Below are 13,889 nucleotides of genomic sequence, written 5' to 3' on the forward strand. Positions count from 1 at the left end.
AAAAATATTGTTTTAAAAAATTAAACTCCAGTGTGAATAAGTCCTGGATCTTCCATTAACCTTAAGGCACAAAGCAAAATGGAAAAAAGTGTGTGTAGCTCCAAGCCAGGCAAAAAACAAAACAAAATTCAAAGCAGAGCTGGTGGATTACTGATTTGATTTGGGAAGCAAGCTGGAGAGAGTTAACCCTTCTCCACTATGCCATCCCAACTCCAAACAAAATTGCAATTTAAAGCTGTTATTAGGATGGCAAAAGTTACTGATGTACCTTAGCACTACAGACTTTGCTGTTGAGTCTCCCAGTTGCTGCAGAAACACCACAGCTTTGTCACATGTACTCAAGTTTTTAAATTCAGAATAATTACAAGATTTCTCCTGTATGTCAAAAAAGCGACTTGTTTCTATTAGAAAAAGGAATGAGCCCAACCAGCTCAGAGAAAACAAACAATAAAGGAGGTGTTAATTGGGGTTGAGGGTGTAATTTGATCCTTAAACCATTTTTTCCTGCCAACAGTTGGTTTTGACCATGACCAGAAGCAGAAATGTTTAAAGAAAATACTACTTCAAACATTAATTTTCTTACTAACTGTGCTCTAATAGCCTGAGCAAGCGGCATGATCTCCATTGTACAAATAGAGATTGCCGTCCTCAAACCACTAATGAGCTCTATAGTTTTTTATGCTGACGCAGCTGTTTGGGGACTGAGCAGTTCTTTAGAAATTAAAGCACAGGGAATTTCAGCAGTTTGACAAAGAACACGTGAGGTGCAGTGTTAGAAACTCAGATATATAAACTAGGCACCAAATAGCTCCTTAAACCAGGGTTACTCATAGCTGTCAACTTTTCCCTTTTCTTGCGAGGAATCCTATTCGGAATAAGGGAATTTCCCTTTAAAAAGGGGAAAAGTTGACAGCTGTTGTTACAGTTGCCAAAACGGAATGCCTAGTTGCCATTTTTATGCCAGAAGGCTCAAAAGTTGTCTTTTTCAATGACTTTGGTTCCTGACATTCATTCTGATTGTGCAAATAAAATATAAATAATAGAATTCTACAGGATATGTTGCTAGTGTGTGAAAACAGTCAAGATCGAAGGATCCCCAGGCATGCACCTCCAGATGGTGGAGACGTCAGGCACCATTCTGGCACCTGGGCATCTTCACTTGGTCGCAAGTAGTCAATAGCCAGCTGCAAAATGCGCCTAGTGCCTGGCGAATTTTAAACGCTGGTGAGGAGGGAAAAAAAGCCTGAAGTAGGGCATATACAGTTATCCTGACTCCCCAGGCAAGGCATTTCCCAATCTCCTTACTAACCATTGCAAACGATGATAGCCATAATCCTCATTTTACCAGATTTTAATATGAAAACTTACTATATTTTCAGCTGAACGATGTAGACTTGCTTGGGCTCAAGAGACTTTAAAGTCAGACACAGGCAGAGGGTACAGAGGAAGGGGAAGAATATGCATTTAGGAGTGGTTTAAGTAGAACAGGAATGGAAAACCCGTGGCCTCCAGATCTTGTTGGACTCCATCAGCCAATGGTCAGGAATGGTAGGAGTTGTAATTCGGCAACCTTTCGAGGGCTGCAGGTTCCCCACCTGCAGAGGATGTGACCTAAGGGGTTCTACTATTATATGAGGACATACCCCTCATCCTAGTGTTGGCCTGGACCCTGACCCCTTTAAATGCAGGGTTTTTTAATACTTGGAAAGTTTGAAATGGCCAGGATAAAAAACAACAACAACCCACATTTAAAGTGGGGAAACATTGGGGTGGGGATGTCCCCATATTAATGGGGAGACAGGCTGGTGCAAATCTAATGTCCTCCAGTTAAGACTTTTGGACTGCTTGCTAGAGGCAATCCCAAACACTAGGTTCTCTCTTGAGTTGTCAACCCAGTTGTTTGTTTCTCAGCATTCAATCTGCTGGATTTTTGCCATTCTCAGTCCAGCACATCAACTATCCTCCTCATTTTGCTGAGGGAATTGACTATGTACTGTATGTTTCCAGTCGGGGTCTTAATCTGCAAATGGGTTGTTGAGACGTTGTAAACAGGCAACAAATTTGTCTTAATTGATTGGATTTTCTGTGGGAAGGGTAAATCTAGATTAAATGAGGAAAATGTATGATGCCAATGATGTGGCTACTGCAAACACACACACACACAACCTTGCATGCATGAGGTGCACTGATCCCACAATAAACGTGTCTGGAAGCGTCCTATGGTAGCATAACGAATTCTTATATGTTCATGATATTACTGGTAGGTACCTCACTCATTTTTTTCACCCACCTAGCTATACAATTTGAAACAATTTCCACACTCTTTTCCCTTCTTCTTTTCGGAGGCTGTGTGTTTTCTGAACCAGTGCTTGAGTACAAATCTCTAGCCATTTAATTTTTTTCCCTGGCTATCTCCAGCACCAAAGCTTGTTCCTGGGCAACCATACCAATTCCACCCATTAAGTGGGAATAAGTCTCATTAGAACTGTTTAGTGCTGTTACAGCAAAACCTTCAGTTTCATTAGCTACACAGACAGAAACTCTTCATGATAGGAGCTGTCCATAAATTGTACAAGCAGAAAGTGGAGGCCGAGGGACTGCCTAGATGTATGCCAAATATATGCCACAGCAGGCTATGGCGCCCAAGAATGATTGCAAACTTTTAGAATGTCTCACTATATGGAATATCCTGGCGTAACCTTAGCTATGGCAGGGCTTGAGCTTCACTAAAGTAAACAGAAAAGTGAAGAAAGAATAGTGTGTTTCAGTGTCAAGAGGCTTAGCAAATATATTCAGGCAATGTACTCAGACTGCAACAGTACTCCAGAGGGAGCAGTTTTAAAAATGGTTCCTATCTACAAATCACTGCTCTTCAGAGTTTATGTTTAGCTAGTTTCAGAGAGAAAAATCCTTTTGCTAACCTAGGAAGCCACCATATGATAATAGTTTAAGCTGTCACAAAAAGACATATGGCCAACCATCTTCTTTGGAAGGAAATTATAAGTTGTGCAGCACTAGAACGTCACACTCTCTGCTTTGTAATAAAGCTAAGAAAAAGTTCTCTGCAGGATTCTAAAGAACTACAACTTGGGTTTCATGCTCCCCAGCTACTGGGAACACCTGCTGAAGTATTCCACTGATGTGAGTTTTATGCCATAGTTGAGAGGTAGCCCTTTATGACCAAGGAACCAAAAGGCTGCAAATACATTTTCTAAAATGAGCTCTCATAGTGGAGGCCCCTCAAGGGTACAGTATGGATACTGACAGCTTCTGTGAGTTGTTACAAGAGACCTGAGGAAGAAAGGGGCCTCTCAGGGGCATGGATACTGTGGGCTTCTTTGGCATTCACAAAAAAAGGTTACCAATAATTTCTGTCCCTTTAAATAATAGAAACCAGATGTTGCTGTTGGCAGTGTCTAACAAATGACATTTCTAATAATTGGAAAGCAGAGTCCAAGGTCTCCAGCTTCTTGGGCTTATAAATCAATAACATTAGTGTCTTAATGCAAACAGAAGCATAAGAATCTGAAGAAGCAAGTGGCTGAGTACAATAATCCAAGGCATGGAAACTTGGAGACAGAATCATGTGATTTGCTTGTCTGCAGCAGCGCCAGAACGTTATAGAAACAAGCTGCAACCAGTCTACAGAAATCATGAGTGTATCCAACAGAATTTGTGCTAGATCTGAAGCACATGCAACAATCTTCTACATCTTTGAGCCAAAGTTAACATTATCCAGATATTTTCCTGATCAGTTCCATGTGGTTTTTCTTCTGAAATCAGTACTAACTTGAGAAATTATATTTTATTGTTACTTTAAAAAAAATGCTTCATATGAAAAAACAAGAGTTCCAAAAAAATCTAAAGGAATGGATTCATAATTTCAGCAGGGCAAAACACAGATAGTACTTACTGGTATGTAGTAGGACAAATGTGTGGCAGAAGAAATTTTACATTTTTAAGGAAGACTTTTCAGGAAAAAGAATACAGTGGTATCTTGGTTTGCAACCGCTTTGGATTACAACAGTTTTGGATTACAACCATGTCAAACTCGGAAGTGCGTGTCCCTTTTTTTGGATTACAACCAATTTTTTTTTGGGGGGGGGAGGCCCCATTGGTGAAAGTGCGCCTTGGGTTACAACCTGTTTTGGTTTACAACCGGAGCTCCGGAACGGATTATGGTTGTAAGCCAAGGTACCACTGTACGATGGAAGAAGTCTATGGAGCCTGACAGAAACTGTTTGCAGTGAATGGGAGGCTGATACCACTACTGTATTTATTTGGAAAGAAGTTCAGTTGAAATAAAGTTGTCTGCCAGTGAACAGATTTAGGCTTTGCCATGTCTGAAGTCTAGTATGGTCAAATGTAGAGGCAATAAGGTGGCAATTACGGTATGGATGCTGAAAGGAAGGGCCTGTTGGTTGAGTAAAGAACTGCTCAGCTTTGAAATTTCAACAGTGTTCATACATTTTTAATCTTTGGCACAATCAGGTTTATAAATGTACTTCTTTAAAACAAAACCATGAAACTGGAGATTCTCAGGTGCTGAATTCTTCATATATACCAAATTCTGTGCTTAAGTAGTATGATTCACAAGAGGGGTTCATATGAACACCCGTGTGCTGACAGAGCAAGCAGCTGTTCAGCCAGTGTGAAAAGGCCCTTCAGGCATACCTTCTTACACATAGAATGCTTCTAGTATAACTTCCCATTTTATGTCTGTGTTAATTAACTTGGAATAACTACCCCAGTTCTGTTTTCACAGCCCCTAAAGAGATTAGAATCAGTACTTGTAAAAGTAGTTTATATTATTATTTATTGTACATGTTAATTGCATGCTATCAGGGCAGGTTACAAAAAATGATCAGAACTGCTAAATGTTACCAAAACACACATTTACAGCAACCAATTCACAAGAGATAATTTACAACTCAGCCATCAAGTCAATTCCAACAGAGGTACTGAGAGCAACTAACATGTTATTGGGCACAGCTTGAATCTGGGCACTGAAATTTCTGCGTTCTTAACACCTGACACCATAATCCTAACCAACTTGGGGTACTTTTCAATGAGACTTACTTCTAAGCAAGCATGTAACCTGATTCAAAGCCTAAAGTGGCAATTCTAATCCCATTTACCTAAGAGCAAGCCCCATTAGCCTTCAATAAAACATAATTTCTGGGGTGTTAGGATTGCATTGTTCCTCTCCAGTTAAGACTGCTGCCTCATCCAACCGATCCTGGGTCCCTATTGAAAGCAGCGAGACATCCTACCATGGTACTTGCATAAACCCCATTTCATGACTCAGATTTTGGCAACCATAAAGGTATTATCTGGGAGCACGTGATTGTTTTACATGTTTTAAATATGTTAAATTGTTTTTAACTGTCTCATGGGGAAAAGGTGGGACATAAATATATACTAATAATAGTAATTCGGTAAATATTAAGTAAACAACGTTAAGAGAACCCCTCTGTATTTTGAGCACAGGTTTGTACCTTTGTAGCCTAACCTATGGAAAGCTTCCATGGGCTTAACAGCCCAACTCCGCATAGGAGTGAGCTGTCCCTCGGAACGAACCAGACGCTTATGTACCCCAAATTGCGAACAGCAGGGTCAGCACTTGCCCAGACTTCCCGACGCGGCCTAGTCGGCCTTCGGGGCGCTGTGTACGTGAACTGGCGGCGGCGAGAAGCCGAGATTTGAGGGCCCAAACGGCAAGCGCTCCACAACCGCCAAGGGTTCTTGCGTTTCGCTAGAGGGGTTCCCGTGAGAAGCCTAGCCTCGTCGCTCAGGAAATAATCGCGCGGCTCGAACTTCCGAAAAGCCATTGTTTTGCCTCGGGCTATTCCGCTCCCCCCCCCCCCGCCGCGCCGCCTTTCCTGCCGGCGGCATTGGATACTGAGAGTCGGAGCTTCGCACTAGGCCTGTCCTGCCTTTGGGGATAATGTATGAGGCCTAGAAAGTCCCCTTGCCCGGCTCACAAGGGGAACGTGCGCCCTCATACGCCCGGGCAGCCAAGAGTCTCTTAACTGTGGAAAAGTGGGGCGGCACAAACGAGTCGCTTGGCCGCTGCCACTAAGCGAGCGAGCAGGCGGGTTTCCGCTGTCGGAGTTGAGAGAAGAAGTGTAATAGGACTCCGGCGCCCTCCTTTCCCCGCCCACGAAAGCCTGCAGGCGGCAGCGGAAAGGAAGTTTCACCATCTCTGTGGAGGTGAGCATCCCAGGTGCACACGTTGAGGCGTGCTCAGGTGAGGGCGGGGAGGCTTGCTTGTTGTTATATACTAGGCAGAGCAGAACAGGTGAGGGATAACGTGCTGCTATTTGAGAATTATAACGGAGTGCCATCACCTCGCTCCGCCTCCGCTTCTGAGCCCAACCCGTTTGCAGAAAGGGAAGCTACATCTTGCGATTTTCCCGGACTCTTTGGTAGAACCTGCCATTAATAGAGAAACCTCCTCCCCACCCAACCGCCTCAAAACTCATGGCTGCTTACTGTCGTTGCAAACTCAAAAGTCCTAAGGTTAAAAATCCTTAACACGGTTACTTTTTCAAGTAAGCCCCATTGGATTCAGTGTAACTTGTTTTTGAGTAAGCAAGCATTAGATAGTGCCAATCTGCATTACAAGATTGTTGTAAATAGTATTTAGATACATCAGGCTAGGGAAAGTACCAGGGATGCATTTCTATGCAGTTTCCAGCAAGTAAAACGCATGGAGATCCATTATACTTCCAAATAAATGCACAGAGGAATTGGTTATGTATTCTGCGCCATGAAAGTTTGGGTCTTGATAAGTTTGTAAGTGCCACAAGACTCCTAGTTGTTTTTTGCTTCCACAGAATAATATGGCTAGGATGTATGTTATTCACTGCAAAGCTGACATGGGATAGTTAACTTGCCAAGGAAAAGTGGTGAGAAATGAGAATTAATATTTATTTGTGCTTTTCGTAAATATTCTGAAACGAAGTCCTACAGTCCATTCTGTATACAGTAGTAGGAAGAATATTGACAGAGTTGTGCAAAACCATAAATACTGACAAACCATAACATGTTATATTGAAATTATGATTTCTAAAAAGGCAGTCTGATGCATTTACTTGAGAATAAGCAGCATAGCGGGAATTGTTTTTTAAAAAACAAACAGGATCACACTTCCTTTGTAAGAAAAAGGTATTGGATCAGTTGATGCAAGGAAGATTTCCATTTGAAATGTGTTAGGCACTTTATTGCTTTTACTCAATCATATTAAAACTTTTTAAAATGTCAGCTTGAGGTTGGTCTCTCGCATCTCCACCTGCTTTTTATTGACTGTAACAAACTGCTTTATGGTTTGTTTGTGTTTTTTTGGTAACATCCCCATTCTCATAAAATATGATTCAAAAATGACCAAAATGTGCTAGTTGAAATACAGTATATATATCTAAATTTATAAGAATTGTCATTTACTGTGTCCATGAGGATTAGGACTGCTGAACTGTCACCTTTGTTTCATGTGGGTAACTCTGCATTCTTGTCTGGAAATACAAAGAACCATTTTCTCATCTGGTTAGGATTCCAGAGAAACCTTTTCTTTTTCCTTTTTGCCAGAATTTAGGCTTGACAAATGTCATAACTAATGCTTTTTCATTCTTTATACAGAATGGAAGCCTGCAACAAGACTGTTGAAATGGCTTTCCAGCTAACAACATTTATTTTTCTTCTTCTGGAAACAAAGCAAATTATTTCCCATCTTTGTGCATTTTTCCTTTTGAGGAAGTAGAGCCATCAGGGCTATCTTGTCTGCTAGACTAATTAAACCAGCTTTGTTTCTTTCTGCTTTGACCTTAGATGGAAGGAGACCAAGCAGCAAGCAGTATGAAAACACAGACAGTTCACTTACTTCCAGAAGAGCAACTAGTGGCACTACATCACCAGATGGTGGAAAATCAGGCATCCTATCAACACAGACTACAGAATTCCCAGGAGGCACAGCACAGGCAGGCAGTACTTGTACAAAAGTTACAGGCAAAGGTAAAACCATTACATTTCTAGTGATATCTCAAACAAGGAGATGATGAACTTTGAGTAGAGAGCTGTTGGTGGATGGAAGAAGGGTACATGAAGAATAAAGTGTTTGCGTGAAAACAAGTTTCCTTCTGCTGTTCTTTAAAATATACGTTTTGGGCATAGAACCTTCTTCCTGACTTGGCAAATTGCTCAGTTCTAAACTTGCAATTTCCCCCATTTTTTGTCTTTCCAAAAACCTGTACCCCCTCTCCCCGAAGCAATGAGCTGCTGTGCCAACTGGTAAATATTAGCATCATTGTACTACTTCAATGACGTGGGACGCAGGTGGCACTGTGGGTTAAACCACAGAGCCTAGGGCTTGCTGAACAGAAGGTCAGCGGTTCGAATCCCCGTGGCGGGGTGAGCTCCTGTTGCTCGGTCCCAGCTCCTGCCCACCTAGCAGTTCGAAAGCACATCAAAGTGCAAGTAGATAAATAGGTACCGCTCCAGGCAGGAAGGTAAACGGCATTTCCGTGCGCTGCTCTGGTTCACCAGAAGCGGCTTAGTCATGCTGGCCACATGACCTGGAAGCTGTACGCCGGCTCCCTCAGCCAGTAACACAAGTTGAGCGCCGCAACCCCAGAGTTGGACACGACTGGACCTAATGGTCAGGGGTCCTTTTACCTTTACCTTTACTACTTCAAAGGCACTCTGCTGTGCTTGCTGGAAGTTAAGCTGATGCATCAGTTACCAGCTAATTTGTCATTTGATATACCAGTAAACGACAGTACTGTGTACTGCCTGTATATATCGCAGAAAATATTCTTGAAATGCTTGATTAAAAAAATTATTCTTTCCCATTTATTTTAAGAATATTTAATATTGAATATACACATATGTGTGTTTAAGCCTGGTTTTAAAAGAAAGCTATTCATAGCCATTACATATGTATGTATGTATTGTATGTATGTATGTGCAATGCACAAAATCATCCCTAAACAACTTGGAACAAACTCAGAACTCTTAAAATTTCATGAAGGGTGTTGCTGCATACACACTCAAAGAGGTAATAATAATAATAATAATAATAATATACCAACTTTTCCTGTTTTATTGCAGGTGCTGCAATATCGTAATTGGTGCAAGGAGTTAGAAATGCGACTGGAAGCAAATAGGGTAACAAAGTGTTTACTGGAGAAATTGGTGCCCTTGTCCTGGCAAGGGAAGTTTATTGCTATTTTTCCTTATAGTGTTCTACTTCCCTTTTGTGATCACTGTTAAAATAAATTAGCATAGTTCAATATATGTTGTAATGTCACAAACAATGGACATGCTTATTTACATGGAAACTAGCAACGAGATCAAATTATGACATAGCTTTGACTAATCTTCTATTATGAACAGCAGGTGTGTGTGTGTGGAGGGGTGGATTCTCACTGGCATAATAGTGGGGCCAAGAGATTATAGTTCCATTTTCTCCAGTTATTTTTTAAAAATAAGCCACACAAGGACTAAAGCTGTGAATAACAATGTATCTTGTTTGGCCCTTAAGCATCTTTAATTAAGCAAGAAAGACCCGAAAAATGCAAACAAATGCACTTCAATTTGTGCTCATCTCAGCTGTTCACTGCCTTATTGATTCATGGGACGTTAACAAGGAGATCCTGAAGTGAGAGAACAGACTTAACATGGATGTTGTTTTGATTAAATTGACTGCCTTTTTCGCAAAGGGGTCCCATCCACACCAGTGGGATCGCAAAGAGGACCGTGGTCTAGAGAAAGCGCTGATCCAGTTGGAAGAAGAACAGCAGAGGTGAGTGAGTTTTTGCAGAAGCTTTATCTTAGCTGGCTTTGGGGGAAAGCAGTGCAACAGCTGCAGCACCATCATTTCATCTTATTGGGACCTTTACAAATAGAGATTTGCTAATCCGTTGCTTTTCTCCTGAGCTTCAGATGTGAGAATTTGGCTGGGGTGAACAACTTGCTCCGTGAGCACTTGGACAAAGCCAATGAGGTGAATGGGGCTCTCCGAGAGGATGTCAGCAAGCTGATAGCTGACTGGACAAGGGCCAGAGATGAGCTAGAGCACAAGGAGAGCGAATGGCATAAAGAGCGGGAGGTAGGAATGTGTCACTAATAAAATACTGGATAGGGAAGGTGGATTTCCTTATTGATTAACCTTATATTCTAGGCACAAATACTCATTTCTGGTTTGGCAGGCATTGGCTGGGATTAAGTAAACAGTAGAAAATTAATTCAGGATGCGTACAGATGTACATTGTTCTAGAAGTCAAGACGCTGTAGAATTTTTTCATATTTAATATACGTAACTTATACTGTATGTTATACAGACTTGCAGTTCCCAGTGACTGATTTTCAGAGGTAGTGTCGTGAAGAAAAAACAACTCCTGTATTCAATACAGTATAGATCTGAACATACCTTTTATTGATGTGGAAAATGCTGTGTATGATGAGATTATCCTATACAATCCATGAATTCTAAGGTTAGAAAAGTATTTCTCAACCATTTGACTTCTTTCCAGACTTCTCAATAATTGGTCAGTCCTAAACAATATAATCAAAGCTTTTTCAAATTTCAGAAAAAAATATTTTTTAACAGTTTAAAGAGACACAGTTTTGTCGGTTCTGAAAGTCTTTAACACAATTCTGAATGCTGCTGACAATAACTAAATTTGCATTTTTGAAAAAAAGCGGTTTTTGTTTTAGGTTGGGAAAACAAAGCTGTGACTTGCTGTTGTCTTTACATATATAGTTTTTGGAGAGTTATATGCGGAATGAACATGATCGTCTCTTTGGCATATGGCGGCAAGTGGTGACCTTGCACCGTTATTTTGTGGAAATGAAGACAGCAACTGACAGGTGAGGTTTTTCTGTCAGTTGAATGTGACATCATTTGCTGAACTAAAATAGCTGATTAGCAGGTGGGGGAAACCCGACTCTAGCTTTTCACATCTTTAAATCTGTAATTTTTTTTTTTTGTCCAGTACAGTATTATTTGTTTCTGTTTCAGGGATCTGTCTGAACTAAAGGCTGAGCAAGCAAGACTTTCTGGCTGTATACTCGTCAGTTGCTTACACTTAAGTTCTGGCACACAGCTCTTGGATACCAATAGTTTTGAAAACCTTACCCTGAGGGGACAGGCCCAACAGCAGCAACTTCATATGAGGCCCAAGAAGTTGGATATGGAAAAGGAAATATACCAGCAAGCACAAGCAATTGTGAGTTTGCATGTCAAAGGAGAATTAGCAAAGGAGGATCTTCATAGCAGGTAAAGTGCCTCCTTAAAAGGCTCCACTAACTGCTGTCCTCATTTACTGTAGATTGTTTAAAGAGTCAGATGGGACATACTGACATAACAGTGCTGCTGAATCATACACAAGGCCTACTGAATTTAGTAGTCCCTTAAAGTGGCCACCTAGAAGCTCCAGCTAATCAGAAACCTTGGTTTTCGAATGGTTCCGGGAGTCAAATGGACTCCCGGAACGGATTAAGTTCAACAACCAAGGTACTACTGTACTAGAAGGGATCCAACCCTGTGTGGTTTTGTCTCTTTAAAAAATCTTGATTGGTGATTGTGAGGAAGAGCATAAAAAAAGACAAAGCCTATATATTAAGCTAGTATAAAGGTAAAGGGACCCCTGACCATTAGTTCCAGTCGCGGACGACTCTGGGGTTGCGGCGCTCATCTCGCTTTACTGGCTGAGTGAGCCAGCGTACAACTTCCGGGTCATGTGGCCAGCATGACTAAGCAACTTCTGGCGAACCAAAGCAGCGCACGGAAACGCCATTTACCTTCCTGCCTGGAGCGGTACCTATTTATCTACTTGCACTTTGATGTGCTTTCGAATTGCTAGGTTGGCAGGAGCAGGGACCGAGCAACAGGAGCTCACCCAGGCGCAGGGATTCAAACTGCCAACCTTCTGATTGGTAAGCCCTAGGCTCTGTGGTTTAACCCACAGCACCACCCGCGTCCCTCTACTAAGCTAGTATAGTTGATGTCAAATGAGTTATGAAGTATACTTCAGATTAAGTGGTTTGGTGTCTGCAATTTTGACAACTTTGTGCATGTGAAGTTGGATAGGAATATTTGTTCCTGCACTGTTTGCTTCATAACTTTCTTCCTAAGGTGGTTGGAGATTTTCATTTTTTTAAAAAATGAAAGCTCAAAATCTGTGGGCCCTGCCTAGGGTCACCAGTGAAGATTTTCACAGGTGCAGGGTTGGCAACCCCTGTGCTAATGTGTTAATGAAAAACCTAGTGTGCTGTAAATGTTTCTCTTCTTTTTTCAAGGGTGATAGAGTTGACTGCTTTGCTTGAACAGTCTCAAAAACAGAATGAGGAAAAGGAAATGTCAATGAAGACTCTCAGAGACACTGTGGAGATTCTGGTATGTTAGCAACTGTTTGAAAAATAATCCAGTGGCTGTTGTGGAGAAACGTTCCTTTGTCCTATTGTAAATATGAAGAGGAGCTGCTCATTCCATATATATCTAGTAGTAGAGATTGTCAGCAATTAGAATAGAGGTGTCTAAGAACTAGTTGTTGTGCTTGTCTGGCCAGTCTAAAGTCAGCAAAGGACTGTGTAACAAGAAAGATGTTGTTGTTGTTTACCATAATAGCAACATCAAGGATTTTGTGTAGCTACTTCAAAGTGTTTTGCATACAGTGTTCAGCATATGGAATCTGTTTGATATTACACATGTTGGGTGAGGTTTGCTCAATATGGAAAGCTGTTCACATGTAGTAGATCTCCATGTGGATTGTATCTAACCCTAAAATCCATTTTTTTGTGTGAGGGATGGTTATAAATGATTTAAATAGTTAAGTGTGGATTGCCTATGCTCATGTAGTTTCACAAGAAGCCACGTTTTGTGCTAGCATGAAGAAAACTATGGTTGCAGCTGATGAGTGCAGTGAGTTACTGCACAAAATGATGTGCTACACCCTTGCTGTTTTCATCAGCCATGTGGTACAATTGTGTGGAAAGGAAATGAACCCTGTGTATCATTTTGCATGATCACAGAAAGCAGGCTACAAGAGCATTTTATCCACTGTATGATTCTGCTCCACTCTTTTTAAAAAAAATATTTATGATTTTTAGTTATATACATATCAATAGTTTTACAATCATTTTAACATTTCAAAACTCAACTTCCTTTCCCCTCTTTCTGTGATTCCTTAAATTTATTTTTTATATTCCCTGCATATTCCAAATTAACTTAACTTATTCATTTATTCATCTACTTTAAATATATACTCATAATTATTTATTACAATAATCCTGCCACGAATGGTTATTACAATAATCCTGGCACGAATGGTTGCAATTCTCAAGTGATTCTCATTCTATAATATAGAATGCAACAACTGGAAAAAAGTTGTCTGAAGTTTCTGAGGAAATCTGCTCTGCTTCTTTCTTTTGGACTTGCCTATTGTCAGGGAGGATTCGGAGGAGCAATGGACAGAGGAGGCGGAACGGGCTCAGGGATGCTGAAGAGCCCCACAACCGCCCAGAGACACAGGAAGTGGAAGAGGGGGCGGAGAGTAGCCAGGCAGAGCAGGGGCTCAGGGATGCTGGGGACCCCTGCAACCAGCCAGAGGCTCCGGAGGGAAGCTCAGGCTCAGGAAGGGAGGGGGCTTTCAAATCAGCACAGACTAGAAGGGAAATGAAACATAAGGATCAAAGACGTATCACGCGATTCCCATGCCTACTTTGTTGGCGCAGCAATCATAGGAAGCCACTCCCCGAATCTGACTCAACGGGTTTGGATGCGTAATTCTGAACTGTAGCTGTTTCATGTATATATGTCATAAAGACTGTAAACACCAAGCTGACTGTGCCGGGGTGTTACTGCGAAGGGGAAACACCACCTTTACACTTTT

General features: G+C 41.4%; 1 protein-coding gene across 4 annotated transcripts in view; it reads left to right on the forward strand.

Annotated features, from left to right (window-relative positions):
• The first annotated feature begins 5,921 nt into the window (after positions 1-5,921).
• Positions 5,922-13,889, forward strand: part of CEP250 (centrosomal protein 250) — a 42,616-nt gene continuing 34,648 nt past the window's right edge. Inside the window, exons 1-8 of one of the 4 annotated variants that reach the window (XM_033153180.1) lie at positions 5,922-6,213; positions 7,828-8,010; positions 9,106-9,162; positions 9,717-9,799; positions 9,940-10,105; positions 10,760-10,866; positions 11,018-11,275; positions 12,298-12,394. In XM_033153180.1, coding sequence (XP_033009071.1) covers positions 7,828-8,010; positions 9,106-9,162; positions 9,717-9,799; positions 9,940-10,105; positions 10,760-10,866; positions 11,018-11,275; positions 12,298-12,394 — 951 coding nt within the window. In that variant the 5' untranslated portion in view covers positions 5,922-6,213. Of the gene's footprint in view, positions 6,251-7,827; positions 8,011-9,105; positions 9,163-9,716; positions 9,800-9,939; positions 10,106-10,713; positions 10,867-11,017; positions 11,276-12,297; positions 12,395-13,889 lie in introns of those variants that run through there. The other 3 variants (XM_033153178.1, XM_033153179.1, XM_033153182.1) reach the window with 3 other exon arrangements.

This window comes from Lacerta agilis, chromosome 6 (assembly GCF_009819535.1).
Source record: "Lacerta agilis isolate rLacAgi1 chromosome 6, rLacAgi1.pri, whole genome shotgun sequence".
Classification (NCBI taxonomy): Eukaryota; Metazoa; Chordata; class Lepidosauria; order Squamata; family Lacertidae; genus Lacerta; species Lacerta agilis.